Below are 18,043 nucleotides of genomic sequence, written 5' to 3'. Positions count from 1 at the left end.
ATATGAATCTTAGAAGTAGATTACTAGTTTCTACAAATACCTGCTGGAATCTTAAATGGGTGAGATTTTGAAGAAGTGACATCTAATGACACCAGGGCCTCAGTTCATGAACGTGGTCAGTTTCTGAGAAGCTTGGCTGCTTGAGTTCTCTCAACCATCTTAACAGTTTCCAGTGTACAGAAGGTTGTAGCTACAGCGAGAGTTGTTCCAAAGCCTTTGAAATTTTCTGGTGAGCTTCCAAATATCATTTGAAACAGTTTCATTTTATACTTATTTACTGCTAACATATTAAAAAAACACAGGTGTCCGCCAAACTCATTTAGCATAACAATATGTTAATATATTTTATACTAATTATAGCACCATAAGTTTGTAGGTAGTTCAGACACTCTTAATTATTTAAAAAGGTTTATTGCATTTATTTATATGCATATGTGTGTATGCATGTGCATATACATGTTTGTGCCATGGCATGAGCATTGAGGTGAGAGGACTTAGTGAGAGTCAGTTCCTCCCTCTTCCATGGAGATTCTGGGGACTGAACTCAGGTCACCAGGCTTACCAGCAAGCACATTTACCTGCGGAGCCATCTTGTTGACACTTCTCTATATTATTAAGTCATCTGAGATGAAAGATAAGTTTATTCTCTCTTTTTCTTGTCTTGTTATCCTGGAATATAGGGCAAGTTTAATGACTAGGGCTTTTGCTGTCTATAGATACTATTTGCCAAGTTATCTTTCCCAGTTTCCTCTTAATTTTTATCATGAAGGGACACTAAATTTTACTAAGTGTCTTTTCTAATTTATTCAGTTCCCCCTTGTTCTGTTAAGTTAATTTTGTATTCCTGTAATAAATTATATCATTTATCAGGAGTTTAAAGATATTTATTTGGTTCAGGTCATTAATTATTTAGCTTGTGGTTTTCTGCTTTGTAATGCTCTCATCGTGGTAATAAGGCCATGTAGGATCCATCTTCTTGTTTCTGGGCTCTATGTAATACTAGCACTGTTCTTCATCAAATAAATGGAAAAGCTCACTGAGCTGGCTACCTGTGCCTGAAGTTTCCTTTGTGGGAATGTTACACTTGGAATTACAGATTAAATTGCTTTAGTACATAAAACTATTTAGTTTTTCTATTACTCTCATGTTAACTTTGGCAGCTTTTGAGGCATCTATCTATTTCATCTAAGCTGCCTAATTTCCAAGCATATTGATTTTTAATGTTTATAGGTTGGTAGTAATAATACCCCTTTGGTTTCTGATATTCACGGTTTGTATTTTTCTTTTAAAAAGTCCTTTGATTGTTCTTATTATGAGTTTATTAATTTTATTTTTAAAGAACCAACATTTTTGCTTCAAAGAACCAAGACATTTTACTTTCTATCATTCATTTACTTTATATTATTAGGGTTTTTAAATTTTCATTTAAAATATTTTATGTATTTACTTCTGTATGTGTGAATGCCACATGTGCATAAGAGGTCAGAGGAGGGTGTTGGATTCCTTGAAGCTGGTTTGTGAGCCACCTGATATGGGTATTGGGAACAGAACTCAGGTTCTCTGGAAGAGCAGCAAACACTGAATGTCTGAGCCATCTCTCCAGATCCAGTTAAAATTTTTTTATGGTTTTCTTCCTCCTACTTTTGTTGGGTTTAACTATTTTCCTAGATTCCTGAGATAAAAAGCATAGACCACCAATATTAATCATTCTTCTTTTGCAATATATACATTTATAAAACAAAATTTCTCCTGTGAGCAGTTTTAGCAACACCTCATAAACTTTGTTGTTCTTTATTACTTAGCAGCACAAAATATTCTCATCTTACATTTCCATTTCTTGTTTGCCCCAGGAGTCAGTTAGTAATGTCCTTCTTTCCATAACTACTGCACACTAGCTGAATGCACAACAAAAACAAATGCAGACAGAGAAGACAGAGATTTTATTAGCTGTCTTCCTGTCACTGACTCTGGTTTGATTCCTCTGTGGTCAAAGAATATACTCTAGGGGCTGGTGAATGGCTCAGCAGGCAAAGGCACTTGTTGCGCAAGTCTTGCAATGCTCTGCTCAGCATCTATATAAAGGCCAAAGTAGTCAGTCAAATCCATAAAGCTATCCTCTGACTTTCACATGAGTGGTGACATGCACCCACCCAGAATCTCACACTAGGTATACCACATACCAAATATAGACAAAGTAATAATAGAAATTTTGAAAGCATATACTCTGTATAATTTTGATCCTTTTTCATTCTGGTGTGCTCCATAGTCTAGCATATTCTCTGTTGGTACATATCATGTGGTTTGAATGAAAATGACTCCTATAGGATCATAGGGAGTGGTATTATTGGAGGTGTGGCCTTGTTGGAGTAGGTGTGGCCTTGTTGGAGAAATGAGTCATTGGAGGTATGCTTTGAGGTTTCAGAAGCTCAAGCCAGGCCCAGCGTCACTCTCTCTTCCTGCTGCCTGCTGATCCAAAGGTAGAATTCTCAGCTCCTTCTCTAGCACCATGTCTGCCTGTGTGCTGTCATGCTTCCCATCAAAAGAATAATGGGCTAAACCTCTGAACTGTAAGCCAGCCCCAATTAAATGCTTTCCTTATTAAGAGTTTGCTGTAGTCATCTTGTCTTTCAACAGCAATAAAAAACACCAACTAAGACACTTGTAATACCATACAGCTATTGGCTGCAGTTTCCACAACATAAATCAGGCCAAGCAGGTTAATAATGCTAACAAAAATCCCTCTGTTTTCACTCATTTCTGCCTGCTTCTTCAGTATGCTACTTGGAGCCATGATTAGAATCTGCAAGTAGGCTTCGCAATTAGTCTATTTCCTGAGACCTCTAGATTGGTCCATTTCTGCTTATATATTTAGAACATACATTATTAGATGCATTCAAATTTAGGGCTGCTGTGACTTCTCTTCTGATGGGGTGTCTTATTAAAAAGGTCAGTCTTTCTTTGGAATAGTTGTTGCCTGTCATATCTGACATACATAGCAGCTACCAGCTTATTATGGTAGTGATTATAAGGGTTACAGTTTTCTAATCCTTCACTTTCAACCTTTCCTAGTCAGATTTATTTTAAAGATAATTCCCTAAGATTCAGCAGGCCTGCTTTAGGTACTTTCAAAGGATAAGCTTATTTTTAAATGTTGCACTTTCCACACAGGAGCTCGTAATCACACTGTGTGCATGTTTTATTTTGGGGAATGTAGGAGTACATGGGAGTGCCTTTCCTGGTTTGTTTGTTTTTTTTAAGAGGAAGCCCTAAAAACACCAAAAGTCTAACATGGTTTTGAGACTTCTGAGCAAAAATAATCTAAAGGTCTTTTACAAAGAAAGAAGCTTAATAGTAGAGAACAGTCTCCCTGGCCGCTGTACTGCTAGCTAGGATCTAAAAAACAATATAGAATCTACAGGCTGGTAAAGACTCTGAGATACAAGTCTCCACCTGATGACGAAATAGCCTTCTCAGAACCTTCCTGCAAACCCCGTTCACAGGGTAACACACAGCATCTTCTAACAGTATACTTGCTGCTGGTCTGTTTTCATTACTACAAAGAAGCATCAGAAGCAGGCTCACGTTATAAAGAAATCTATTTGGTTCATGGTACTAGGGGTTCAGAAGCAACCAAATGGTGTGATGTGGAAAAGGCTACAGCTGTGGCTCAGTGATAGAGTGCCTGCGTAGCATGCATGAAGCTTTTGCTTAGCTTACCATGCATGGGGTGCTGAGTGAGATTCCCAGCCTCAGTTCCAGATTTAAAAAAAAAAAAGCAATCACTTAGGGATACCCACTATGATGCAGGAACAGTACCAGGCAATGGACGTCATGTCAAGGAGATGCCTAGAGAGAACTCAACAAGGGAAAGAAAGGGCAGCATAAACTGAGCATAAGCTCAGGGTTAGGTAGGCTACCTTAGAGCAGGAATCCAGAAACATGTTTGTGTTTTCTGCCTGAAGGGACACAGACTCTGGCAAGGGCTGTTTTGACCAATGTAGAAACCTGCCCAGTGGACAACACTTAAATCAGAATTCCAGGTTTCTCTTCACATTGCTAACTTTTTGCCTGCAGGGCCAGCAGGGAACCAGCCTGAGCATAAAGTCTCCAGAAAATATTAAGGAGAGGACTTTAAGTCCTCTTTAATAATAACAATTATTATTGTTGCTTTATATGTATGCCTCCATGTATATCTAAGTACCATGTATATATGTAAGCACTTGGTGTCCAAGGAAACCAGAAGATAACATTGGATACCCTGGAACTGGAGTTACAGACAGTTCTAAGTTGCTATGTAGGTGCTGGAAACTCAACTCAGGTCCTCTAAAAGGAGCGCCCCTTAACCACTGAGCCATCTCAGCTGTTGTTTCAATAAAAAAAAAACCACAGATCTTCTAGCCTCTCTGCTCAAAATGCCTTGTCAATCTTCCCAGAGGCAACAGGGTGGGGAGCATTGGGTAAGCTTGTTACATTAGACTACTTTGCCTTGATTGTGTATGACATGAATGGATGGGAAAGTACTTGTACCTGAACAGGTATTTCCCAGAAACACTGCTCACCACCTCAGCTGTCCAGGCTGTTTGCCAAGGAAAGATGATAACATCCTCCTATCATCTTGGTATTTTTGCCAAATTTAACTTTGGGGGTTATAACCCAAAATCTCAATAGCAAATGATAAATAGACAGGTAAGTACAGAATGGGACTAAAACATCTACATATTATATTTTTCTTTTTCTTTCTTTTTTGAATGTTTGGTGTGCACGTATGTATGCTTATTTGCAAATAAGTGTAGGGCCGAGGTTGATGTCAAGTATCTTCCTTACTTGCATTCTACTTAAAATTTTATTTTAGACAAGGTTTCACTATGTAGCTTGGGCTGGTCTAGCACTCACTGTGTAGGCCAGGCTGATCTCAAGCTCATACAGTTTAGCCTGCCTCCTGAGTGCTGGAATTAAAGGTGTGTGCCACCACACCTGGTTGATCATTCTCTGCCTTACTGAGACAAGGTCTCTAGTTGGATTTGGAGCTTGCAGGTTCTAGTGAGACTGGCTAGCCAGGGATCCCCATCATTCTCTCCTGGTGTTGGGGCTGCAGATGGCAACCACACTTGTCCAGCTTTTTAATGAGTTCTGGGGACCTAAATTCTAGCTCTCACACTTGTGCACTATCATATACAGAGCCATCTCCCTAGTCCACGTGTACTGTATTTTCCAAAGACTTCTCACAAATGTTATTTTAGTCTGATCTGACAGAATGTTTTATTTGATTTTCTATTTTATCTGTCATTGTATTCTGATCTGACAATGGAGCAGAAAGATGTAGCTTATTATTTACATGTGAAATGGAAAGTGACTCTTGGAAAAGATAATTTGCTTTTGGTCTTATATTTGGCTATAAGGCTGCAGAATCAGAGATGAACCCAGATCTCTCTCCGATGGCAAAGTGCCTGGGGTTTCTTTTCACCAAGCATGTACTGGTAGGCTCGCAGCTCAGGTGTGTGATGCTGACTCCAGTACTTACCTGCTGATCTTGTAGCTTGACCCCGACGACTCTGAAGGTGTTGCCGGCAGTATTGTGGTAAATGTTGATCCGGCTAAATCCCTGCTGGCCAGGCTTGATTGGTACCCATTTCTTACTGGTGTCATCGTAGACCATCACGGAAGCCCGTGCTTGGCAGATACTCTGTTCACTGCAGAAAGAGAAGAAAGTCTGCAGTGTCATACCTGGCTATGGTAATAGATGCTGGTCCTGTGCATTTCTGGAACAGAGGTCAAAGGCAACAGGATATAAACTTGCTGCTAGAACTTCTAACTGCCCACAATAGTGCTGTTTTGTGAAGTGATGAGTTTGTCACCCAAAAAAGACAATGCCAAAAATGAGTAGAGGAGTATCTGCCAAAATCCCACAGCTTGGGAGACTCACAGCTTTGCTTTGCAGGGAGGAATGCTTGAAGGAAAGAGGAATTATTATTAGTTGATTATTATAAACCCTGTGTTAAATAATACAGTGAACCTAAGCACTGCTGCCTCACAGCTTATGAAGTAGCCATTAACTATATTTCCCATCTAATGAAGAGGAAAGAGTGGCTAGGATGCTGGAGAGGATTCACATGAGTTTACCCAGGTACCCAGGGATGGAATTTCAAATATCCAGCCATTTCTGTTCAACTTCAGAATACAAGACACAGAGGATTTATTTCTGGCATTCAACAAATGTTCAATTTATATCTAGCATCAAGACGAGACAGCATTAGAAATGCTGTGTAGATAATGAGGTTAGGTGACCTACAAAACTGAGCAATAGTTATCCACACACACTGGCTCTGGCTGAAGACACCTGGCAAAGCACCGTCACCTGTTCAGAATATGTTAGAAAAACCAGGGAATCAGCAGAAACAGTCTCTGGAGAGGTAAACTGTCACCATTAAAATGAACACATGAAGACACCTGCCAGCAATTTAGTTTTCAGAGTCCAAGATTCTTGAACACAGTCTCAGTAGCGTGTAAGGATCCCCGAATTGAAAAGGTAAGATGTGGCTGACAACTGGAGAGTGACAGTGCTTAGAAAGGAGACCATGCAGGACAACAGTAGACTGGAAATAAAGTCCACACCATGCAGAGTAACAACCACGAAGCAGAGAAAACAGTCATTCACTGTTGAGTGATCATAAGGAACAGACTAAGTAGGCAAGAAAAATGTCATACTGTGTTCACTTTATCATAGTAAGGGCAGGGAAATAAAGTATTTGGAAAAAAAGAGCCTTGTACCCAGCACAGAAATAGTGCTTTTAAGAATCAGTTCTCTATGATTTGTAAATGTTTAACACATCCTGAGTGTAGAGGGTTGAGCTCAGGATCTCCTCTGTGACTCAGATCCTGTGGCTCAGGATATGGACTATTACTTTTCGTAGAGTGTAAACAAGAAGTGTCTAATGAGTGCTCACTGGAGCCTCTCAGAGCTGAAAAGAGCTCTAAAATAATCCAATTCTCGATTACATTCAATAAGGCAGTTCTGACAATACACAGCAAGCACTGACTCTTCTCTCAAGAGGCCTGTTGGTTGAATGACTGATTTAGATAGCCCTTCTTGGTCTCAGTACACTCTACCCCTACCTTTCCAGTCACGGAGTGTTTTCTAGACAGCCCACAGCAGCCCAACATCTTGAAGGAACATCTTGGTTTTTCTACCTATTATCATGGCAAAGCTACCTACCAACCCCTTTGTCATTCCAGTAACTCTCTTTAACTGAATCCCTTCTTTATTACCTTTTCTTCTAGTACATGAGTGACCAAATTGGGCATGTGTTAACTTTAGCACAGATGCCAGGGAGCTTACAGATGAGAATCCAAGAACTAAAAACCTTACTCAGCCAAGAGAACTTGAGGGAACCAGGGGAGACTTGTGAAGAAAGTGGTTTTGGGTTAAAGATGACAGTGTTCAGCTCCTAGAGAAAGTGGATGTGCTAGTATAGGAGGAGGTGACATGCAGCCCAGACAGAGGCAGAGCCAAGAACCACGCAGTATGCAGAGAGCTGCAGGCCCCTTAGAGTGGGTGCAATGTATCTGGGTTATCACACACTATTCAGGGATCTTAGGAAGAGAGATAAAAGAAATAAAGCACTTGCATTGGACTGTCATGTGCTAGATACTTTAGCACCAATGGCAATTTTAGTTACTGTAACGATAGATAGCCACAGGTCCCTATTTTTTTCCCTTCCTTTCCTTTTTTTTTCCTGTTGTTTTTAACACACTGGGTTCAAATTAAACTTGTGGTTAACCAAAAACCCGGTTGTTGTTGGTTTTTTTTCCCCTCTCATTTGAATGGTACTGTTTTGACTTTCATTTTATTGCTACTAGTAAGTCTAAATGAAAGGAAGTGCACATTCTTCTTGCCATTTATATTGCTAATGTGGGCTTATGATGCCTTTGAGTTGGGAGGGGGTAAAATCTTGACTGCTATGCAGCTGTCATTGCTGCTGAAGTCTAGCTGTTCAACTGCCTTCTCAGCTCATTCACTTAGATGAATACAAACGGCAGGATGCACACACTCCATGGATGTGCTGAACTTACGTCCAAGTCAGCTATCATTTGAAGAAGTTTGATAATTTCATTTTCTATTAAAAGACATTATTTATTAAATACATGGATGGATTTTTAAAATATAGACTATAAAATGATCTTCTATAAATAAAAAAGGCTTCCTACTTCCTTTTCAACAGGCCCCTGGTAACTCAGGCCAGCATCCACATGGCCTCAGAGCTCCATGGCGCTGATGAAATTCAACCCCACAAAGTTGGAGAGGAAAGAAAAGGGTGATTTTCATGAGGTCCCAATATCTTACAAGCTTTTTATATAATAATTCTATACTGTGTCTGCATGTGTGTGTTTGAGGGGATGATTCAAAATACATACTGTGATTTGTTCTGATTGACATTAAACTACCAAGTTCAGAGCTTTTCCTCCTGGGACATCACAGATCCCCTTGTGTGGTTCTGCCTCAGTGTAAGCTTCAGGTGGTTCCTGGGTTTCTACATGATTGCAGATTCTAGTGCCAAAAATCCTGGATGGAGTCTCCTCATGGCTCTCACCCATGGCCAGGATTCACAGTGATCACCAGTATGTGGAGAGATCCTAAGTTAATGAAGCTCTGATCCTGACCCTATACTTTGGACTACTGGCTATCCCTTAAGTACCTCAAAACTCAATAAACTCAAACAGGGAACCTACACAGTGTTTCCTAATATGTGAAATACCAGCAACCCCACCTCAAGGCCACTCCTGACACCTAAGAGTCACTTCGGATACTTACCCTTTCACTCCTTGCCCTTTGTGGCCAACAGGCCAGCTGTTGGATTTCCTAACCATCTCAATTCTGTTGCTTTCTGTCCCTCCTTGCTGCCAGTGTTCTAAGCCCTTTCTCATCTATACTATCACAAAATCTTTCTGGCTATGTTTCTATCTCTGGGTTCCAGTCTCCTGAGTCCCAATAAACTTCTCATGAGGTCACAGAAAGAACTTCAAAGGCAGATCGACCTACCTCTTCAAGCCTCACTGGAAGCCTTGCCACTTACAGCTATTATGACCTCAGACAAACTGCTTGTCTGTAGCTCATCTTCCTTCAACTATCTTCTCTCTTTCCTCTTACCTCATTTCCCTGAAGGTTTCCTCAATTCCCTGGCAGAATTAAAAAACACCCTGTGTCAGCATGTAAGGCACAGCCTGCGAGAGTGTGTGTTACTACCCAGCTCTTGGCAGTTCCTTAGAACCCTTCACATTCTATTCTATCCTCCCAACTGGTCCCCAGTTGAGCCCCTCCCCCATCTAATCTGGTGGAAACACTCATGGCTCCTAACACGTACTGCTTCTGTGGCTTCTCTAGCCCAGCTCACTCTGTTCTGCCTAGGACACTCTTTCCAGCTGAGCTGACACAAGTAATTCCCATTAATCTGTAAAGAATTTGGACATGTTACCTTTCTTTTGAGACAGGGTCTTGACCTGTAGCTCTGGCTGGTCTGGAATGCACCATGTAAACCAGGATGGCCTCGGCCTGCTGAGAGCTGGGATTAAAGGTGTGTGCTACCACATGTGGAGTGTGTTACCTCTTTGCAAAAGTCCTAAACTGAAGTGTGAGATGATCCTTCTCTGGGCTCTACTATCATGTCCCAAGCTGACCACTTAAACGTTATCCTAAAAGCTATTCCAACAGCTGTCTCTTTTAGGTCCCTCTGTTGGACAATGCCTCCTGACAAGTTCCACTAAGCACTGGTCTAAAGATGTGCACCACAGTTCCATTCCCACCTTAGGAGGACCAGGACAACAGGGTGGATTCCTGGGCTTGGCCCATGGAATTTCCTTTCTCATGTCCTGGAACTGATGTTGCCCTGCCTAGAACACTTCAGTGAGGAAAGCTAGGCTGGTGGTAAAGCAGTTCTTGCAGAAAAAACATCCCTACAACATTTGGGCCTTTAAAATGACTTTACTGTAACCCAGGTAATTAGGAAAACTATTTCCTAGGATGTGTTCTCCTTCCTACATCCAGAGGTCTGACTCAAAGCTTAGATGAAGGGCTACTGCCTCGAGAAAACTGTCCATTCATTCCTACTCACTTGACAACTACTAAGAGTAAGGCATGCTGCCTTGAACATGTCTGACCTGAGGATTATGATCCAGGAAGAGAAAAGTTCTCACTTATAAACCTGCACTGTAGTGACTAACAGACACACACTATTGTCACTCGTGACTGCAGGAGGTATCTCTACATCTGGCCCCATTGCAGGTCCTATGTGTATCTGATTACTTTGGAGATTTTATAAAAGCTATTTATGTGGTGGTGGTACATGCCTTTAATCCCAGCACTCAGGAGGCAGAGGCAACCAGTTGGATCTCTGTGAGTTTGAGGCCACCCTGGCCTACAAATTGAGTTCCAGGACAGCCAGAGCTGTTACAGAGAAACCCTGTCTTGAAAAAAATAAAAAACAAAATCTATTTAGAGCTTATGTGCCCAAGACTGTAAGTTTCTGGAGGCCAGGGCACGTTTGAACTGCCAGACTGCATATTCACTTGATAAGCCAGTGCCCTTGACTTGGCAGCCTAGACTTAGAGAGTGTTGGAGAGTGTGGTGACACATGTCCCAAGTCAAAAAATTGGACCAGACTCTGAGGCAACTCACAACACCCTGGCTTGTTTGCTTTCAACATACAACACCAAAAGTGATCCCTAAAAGTGGCTGAGACAATCATTAAAGAAGCCCTTGCCCCACAACAGCTGGGAGCAAGACAGTCTATCCTAAGAGCCTATTTGGTGGCTCTAGGATGAAGCAGGGCTCCTGCTGATCTACTGAACTTCAGATAAGAGGCTGTGGATAAAGCAAATAGAGGTCTTAATTCCAAGCTCTCTGAGAAGCTAATCACTTCCTAATATGGTAGAACATTGCATGGCAAAGCCTACAATAATATGGTGGGCACTCAAAACCACCAATATGAAGTTGTCATTCCATTTACTCCCACTTCACACTGAGTAACATAAAGTTTATGGAGAAATGTCACTGGATGGGAGCCCATCTGGAGGCTTCTTTCAGCCTCCCTCACTGTCCTCATCACTCTCACATGCTCCCCCTGCACTGCTCCCACCATTCTACTCTAACTGCCTCCTCCAGGGTCAAAGCCACCATGGACTGAGACACAGCCCTAGCTTGGTGCCCTCCACACAGCTTTTTCTTCTTTTATGATCAGAAAACATGGATATGAATGAATGTTGGAGAAAGTCAGAAAGCAAGCTATCTCACCATTCTGCCACACATAGTGGAGGTACATGAGTGCACATAACTGAGAGTACTCAGGGTAGTGATCGTGCAGGACTATCTTTTGAGTTTGCTAGAGATGAAAGCGAGGCTGAGGAAGCAGGACAGATGTGAACCAAATGTGATTAGCACCCAGCTAAGAGGATCCTAAATAAGGAAAACATCAGTTCAGAGAAGCAGTAGCTATGCTTCCAGGTGGACTTGGTATGCAGTTTCCTTCCATGTGCCTTGTGTAGCTACTATTGCCTCTTATTCTTTCAACCCCCAAAGAGACATGTAGTGGGGCAGATTCTTCAACAGGGCTTAGAGAGGGACTGTTGGGTCCTGTCTTTGTGGAGCATCCCAGGTGTACCAGAGAGTATCTTGGAGGTCCACTGCAAGGATTCCCACCCTCAGGTCTCACTGGGAATTTCTGTGCTGGGTCTTGGAACCCATGAGCCACTGGGTCTGATGCACAGATTATTGTCTCTGACTGGAACCTAAGGTCCTTAACAGGGTGTCTGCTTGATATTTACAGTCCCATTCATCTTTGTGGCTCCAGCCACTGGGACCAAATGATTGCTCAGCAAATGCATGCTGGCTCCTAAGTGTACAGAGTTCTATTCAGTGTCCTATTTCTTGGTGTTCAAAGAGATTTGTTGGGAATGGGGATGATGATGTACCTGAGCTCTGGCTATGTCTACTTTCTCTCTCATACACTCATTTAAAAAGGAAAACAAGCAAACACCCCATTTACTGAGTGCATATCAAACCCATTTCCCTGCTTAGGTCTTATAAGACAATGAGCTGCTAGGTGGTAGTGACGTACACTTTTAATCCCACCCAGTACTTGGGAAGCAGAGGCAGGCAGATCTCCATGAGTTTGAGGCCAGCCTGGTCTACAAAAGCTAGGTCTAGGACAGCTAGACAACTAAGTCTGTGGTGTAGGAGGTTCTTCTGTTCATGTGTTGCTTTCATTGGTTAATGAATAAAGAAACTGCTTTGGGCCTGATAGGGCAGAACTTAGGTAGGTGGAGAAGACAGAACTGAATGCTGGGAAGGAGGGCAGAGTGAGAGACGCCATGGATCTTACACCATGTTATGCTAGTTAGAATCTTGCCAGTAAGCCATAGTCACGTGGCAATACACAGATTAATAGAAATGGCTTAAATTAAGATATAAGAATTAGCCAATAGGCAACTAGAGCTAGGCTGAGCGGTAGTGGCACACACCTTTAATCCCAGCACTTGGAAGGCAGAGGCAGGCGGATCTCTGTAAGTTCAAGGCCAGCCTGGTCTACAGAGTTAGTTCCAGGACAGACTCCAAAGCTACAGAGAAACCCTGTCTTGAAAAAACAAAAAAAAAAAAAAAACCAAACAAACAAAAAGAAGAAACTAGAGCTAATGGGCCAAGCAGTGTTTTAATGAATATAGTTTCTGTGTGGTTATTTCCAGTGTAAGCTAGCCAGGCGGCAGGGACAAACAAGTAGCCCTCTCCTTGTAACAAGACAGTTACACAGAGAAACCCTGTCTCAAAACAACAACAAAGGCAATCAGCTATGTTAGATAAAAGCTGAAGTCCCTGTCCCTAGATGGAGTGCATATACTGGGTCTGTGATGTTCTTTGTCCTAGTACAAGATGCCACCAGTGTAACTGTCTTGGCAGGATGGAAGATATTCTAAAGAAGCACTTGTGCCCCTCGCCTTGGCTTTCAGATGGCTTAACAGCAGACCTTAAAGAATTAAAATTTCTTGAGGAATTTCATATGGGGAGGGGGGGAAAGAAAGATTGTGTTAGCCAGCGGAGGAACTGGTCTCCTATTAGAGATTTTACAGTTCTAACAAATTATCAGGATAGATCTGAGTAAAACCATGATAAATCAGTGATAGGCCTTGACCAGGATGGCTTAATTATGTATATCTCTTGCCCTTATTTAAACCTAATCCTGAAGATAGTTCCCTCGGGATTAACTTGAGGGTCACTGAACCTCTTCATTTGTTCCTTTTCCCAATGTGGCCACAATGAACAAATCGTCTTTCTTTGTTTTTCACTACTGTCTCTTTTACTGGCATACTCAGGTGAACCTAGCTATTAGAAGACCCAAACACTAAGGTCTCTGGTAACACCAGGGTAAAAAGAGACCCCATTTAATGCTGCCCAAGGGATCACCGGAGCTGCTGTGAAAAAGAAGCAAACCTCCCCTCCCAAAAAAGAAAAGATAGTGAGCCAATTGAGGAGTGAAGAGAGTCAGTTAGTGACAGGGCAATACTGGACACAGAACCTCCTTACTGCTTCCCAACACCTCGACAGGGAGATGAGGAAATTTGTATCACATTACCATGTCCCGGTTCAGTAACAGAGAAACACCTGGAATCAGAGTTACTGACAAACATTCTGTTGTAATAGTTTGCTTTCCATGGGGGTGACAGGCTTGCTGCAGTCAGTGCCTTGCCCAAGCCTATGCTGATGTACAAAAATGCCTAAACTTTTGCTTACTCCCCACTTTTGCCATGTGATGGGCTTTTCTACTCTATTTAGTTAGCAAAGGAGGAAATCCCCAAATCCAGCTTTTCGTTGTTATTTCGAAGCTGCTTTGAAAATGCCAAACCTGCAGAGATGCAGAGAACACACCCTTGTCCCTCTTATCTAAACTGTCCAGCTAACAGTCTGACACATATGATTTGCTTTGTGTGCATGTATGTTTTCTTTCTTTTAGATTTATTATTTTATATATATGATTATTTTGCCTGCATGCATCTATATGTACCAAGTATGTGCCTGTTGCCCACAAGGCCAGAAGAGGGCATCAGACCCCCTGGAACTGGGGTTACAGATAGTTGTAAGCTGTCATGTGGGTGCTGGGAATCGAACCCTGGTCCTTCACAAGAGCAACAGTGCCCTTAACTGCTGAGCCAACTCTCCCACCCATGTGTGTATTTTCTTGAATTATATGAAATTTCAGACATGGCATTTCAAACCTCAGTTCCTAAGCATACATTTCTTTAAGGACATACTAGCTAGGATATAGCTCAATGGAAAAGCACTCACCTACAATCTGAAAGGCCCTAGGTCCCATGCCCAGCACAATAAAACAGACATTCTAACATATAATTGAAACATCATTATTATACTAAAGAAAACAATAATTTTTTTCTTTAAATCTAATACAGAGTCTATACTTTTCCAATTAGGTTTTTGGAAACTTTGGACCCAGAATCTACTCAGGCCTTTACATACCGCTGTGCTATTTCCTTACTCTAAGCTAAGCTGCTAGGCTATTTTTGTTTTCATTGATACTAATGATTTTTGGGAACAGCGTGGGCCCCATTGTTTAGGCTGCCCTCCTCCCATTTCTGTATGGCATATGTTAGGAGGATGATGGCATCTATCCCAGCACCGAAGTGGTACAAACGTCAGGCTACCTTCTGTTTGAGGAAAGGAATTTAGGGTGATCACCAGATCGTCCATTGAAATTTACAACCATCTACAAGGTGACTCCGTCATCCCTTAATGGGAAAAGATCTTAAACAGGTTTAGCATTGGACTTAAATGGTTATTTTATGGTATAGCGTAGGATTCCTGCAGTCCAGCAGTTCAGGATGGAAAATGTGAAGCCACATCACAAAGCTGCTGGTTCAAGGTGAATCTGTCTTCCCAGACCCTTGCGCCCCTCCTCTCTGCGCTGGAAATGACCACCCCAAATTTGATTGATTATCAGTTCTCCATGGACTACTCATAGGATAAGTAGATGGCTAGCTTACAGACGAGGTTCTCAAATGATCACAAGCTCCTGCTCATGAAGGCTACGTTTGCACATTATCTACCACTGCTTTGGTTTGGATAAATGTTCTCAAAGACATGTGTTAAAGGATGGGTCCCTATGGTAGCACTGTTGGGAGACAGTGAAGCCTTTGAAGTGGGGCTACTAAGAAGTGCTTAGGGCATTTGGTGGCATGTCCTCACAAAAGACTGCAGGGTGCTGGTCTTCCTTTCAACTGTTTTCATTCTTCTTGGTGTGTGATATGAATGGTTCCACCATGATAGATAGGCCCCTCTTGCCAGAAGCCCAAAGTAACACAGCACCCTAATCCTGGACTGTGAACTAAATACATCTTTTTTCTCTTTATAAGTTAATTACCTCAAGTATTTTTATAGTAATGTGATGTGAACAGTTAATAATACTGGAAGTCAAAGTAAGTTTTTTTTTCTTTTTCAAAGTAAGTTTTAAGAACATAACAATATGTTGAGTATCTCTGGAAAGTTCCACTGTGAACTTATGAGGCAAGAGCAATAAAGACTTGGTATCATCATAGATAAAGTTTTGTGGTTTTGGTTTTTCAAGACAGAGTTTCTCTGTGTAATAGTCCTGACTGTCCTGGAACTCACTCTGTAGACCAGACTGGTCTGAACTCACAGAGATCTGCCTGCCTCTGCCTCATGAGTGTTAGGATTAAAGGTGTGAGCCACCACCACCTGGCGATAGAAACAGTTTTGATGCAATTCTAAAGAGATCAACCTCCTAGCCACATTTAGTTCACTAAACTACGGAAATAAAAACAAGAAACTAGGTCTGCATACAGTCCTGTGCAAACCAAGTGCCATGGTCTGATCATCCTTTATCACGATAAAGGCTTTGGGCTAACAGCCTAAATTTCATGTTAAGTCTAGACATCTTTTCTTCCAGTCAGACTAGCTAGAGGTTCAGACTGGGAAGTCACAGGGAATCCAGATGTTTGTTCTTTGTCCTATGATGTCACCATCCTAAATGTATGTACAGCTAGACTCCATTTCTCTCTTAAGACTTGAGGAGTCTCAAAAGAATACCCCAACAAACTGTTAAGGAAATCTCATATTCTTAGACTCACAGCACTTCCTATACCTTCTCATAGCCACCAACTTTATCCCTTGCTTGGAGAGCCACCTAACAGGCCATGTGGACATTAAGCTGCTTAATGCTTTGAATGCATTCAGAAAGTCCAATACACTCTGTGATACTAGTCTCTGATTTTGATTAAGTAGAATGGGTTTAGCACAACATCAAGACCCTGGGGAGATCCAGTTTGGGACAAGGACTAGGGCAATGTTCAGCTCTGAGGGTAAATTAGGAGCCTGGGAATGAGTATGGGGTCTCAACTAACACCTCCAATCCTCAACATGGCCCTTTGACTCAGTTCAACCAACAGCTGAGTAACTTCACTATTTATTAGGCATAGGGACAGACAGAAATGAATAACATAGATCCTGCTCCCAAACAGGCTGGTGGGCAGATCTGAGATAATAGACCCTTGCCAAAGAGGAGTAAAACTTGCTACTGGAAGAGAGTTAGTGTGGAATAACCGAGGTTAAGAACACTCAGAATAAGAGCCTAACCTTGAGTGTAGTTTGAGGCAAGTTCCTTGAGGAGCTACGATTGAGAGGACAGATGAGTACAAAAGATCTAGCTGTGATCAGAGCTGTAGAAAGGACACTGGTGTGACCTGGAACAAGCACCACAACAGTGCTGTCTCACTTGGGGGGAAAGCAAGACAAAATCTCAGAAGATGGGGATGACGTGCAACATAGGCAGCTCAACTGGTAGAATGCTTGTCACCCAGAACTTACACAAGGGCAGCTGTTGGACTTCTCTCCCCAGTGACCCAATTACTGGGCTTGTCTAGTTCTCCCACATTTTCTACTTGGTGCCTGAGGAACCTGATGCACTGTTTTGAGTGACCAGGAATGTGGTCACTCTGGCCACTGGACCACTGGGGATGAAAGAGGGCAAACATTTTAGAAGTTCTCCTGGGTAATGTGGTTTCAGGGCCCAGGGAAATGAGAAACTTTGTGATCTTTGAGGCTTGCTTGGTCACAAGCTTCTGGGACAGATGACCTTGAAGGAAATCCCAGGGTCTCCTGAGGCTGTTGGTGAGTCAGACTGTGAAAGACTTCACACATCTTCACATACAGGAGATCTATAGGCCTTGAGAGCAGTGGAGACAACTGTGTCGAGAGCCAGTACAACTTCACAGGGGGCACTATTCCTTCCCCACTCAGAACAACCACAATGACTGACACTGGAGGAAGTTTCACTGAGCAGCAGCTATGGTAGCCAAATATCTCCAAGTATAGAGGATCAAAACAGAATTCAACCTAGAGATTCAGTACGTGTGAGTTCCCCTGACGTTATCTGAGGCTTCGGAAAAATCCCAGGGAACTAATGACCAAAAAGTTCCTGCTGTCTCAAAAATGGAATTCTAGCTGGGGTGGAGAGGGAAAACAAACAGTAAACAAGGCCTGAATGAGTCATACAGTATTTTAGGAGGTGATGAGTGCTTGAGAAGAAAATACTAAATATGATAAAGATCACTGGGGGACTAGGGATGGGACTGAATCAAACTGGCTCACACTGGAAGGGGCAATCAACTACTCATTCACATTGTATTTCCCCTGAGGCTACACTGTGATAGTGGCAAATTCCTGCTTGTCAATCTTGAGCAAGAAACATTTTAGGGAATGTATGTTGTACGAAGTCCAAAGCCCACAGCTTCTTTCAGGCTGCCTGAATTAAGCCCTGTTCCTCAGGAACCACCACCCACCCAAGTCACACCAGATCCCTGTGCTTCCTTCACACCCACATGGGTATACTAGGAAGTCCTTTAGGCTATCCCTCCCACGTCCCTACTGCATCTGGCTACCTCTCTCCACCGCCAGTCTACTGCCTCTGACCTAGATGACTGAGGCAGCTTCCCACAAAGACTTCCTACCTTCCCACAGTGGCCAGTGTGG

The 18,043-nt window shown here is 42.3% G+C and overlaps 1 protein-coding gene across 3 annotated transcripts in view; it reads right to left on the bottom strand.

The window, feature by feature from the left end:
• Evl (Enah/Vasp-like) overlaps positions 1 to 18,043 on the bottom strand; it is a 96,087-nt gene that overhangs the window by 45,165 nt on the left and 32,879 nt on the right. For all 3 annotated transcript variants that reach the window (XM_005343538.3, XM_005343540.3, XM_026781040.1), the window contains exon 2: positions 5,522 to 5,690. In XM_005343538.3, coding sequence (XP_005343595.1) covers positions 5,522 to 5,690 — 169 coding nt within the window. The remainder of the gene's footprint in view (positions 1 to 5,521; positions 5,691 to 18,043) is intronic.

Source organism: Microtus ochrogaster, chromosome 1 (assembly GCF_000317375.1).
Source record: "Microtus ochrogaster isolate Prairie Vole_2 chromosome 1, MicOch1.0, whole genome shotgun sequence".
Classification (NCBI taxonomy): domain Eukaryota; kingdom Metazoa; phylum Chordata; class Mammalia; order Rodentia; family Cricetidae; genus Microtus; species Microtus ochrogaster.
The sequence above is the reverse complement of the archived record's forward strand: the minus strand, read 5'-3'. Positions and strand labels throughout refer to the sequence as shown.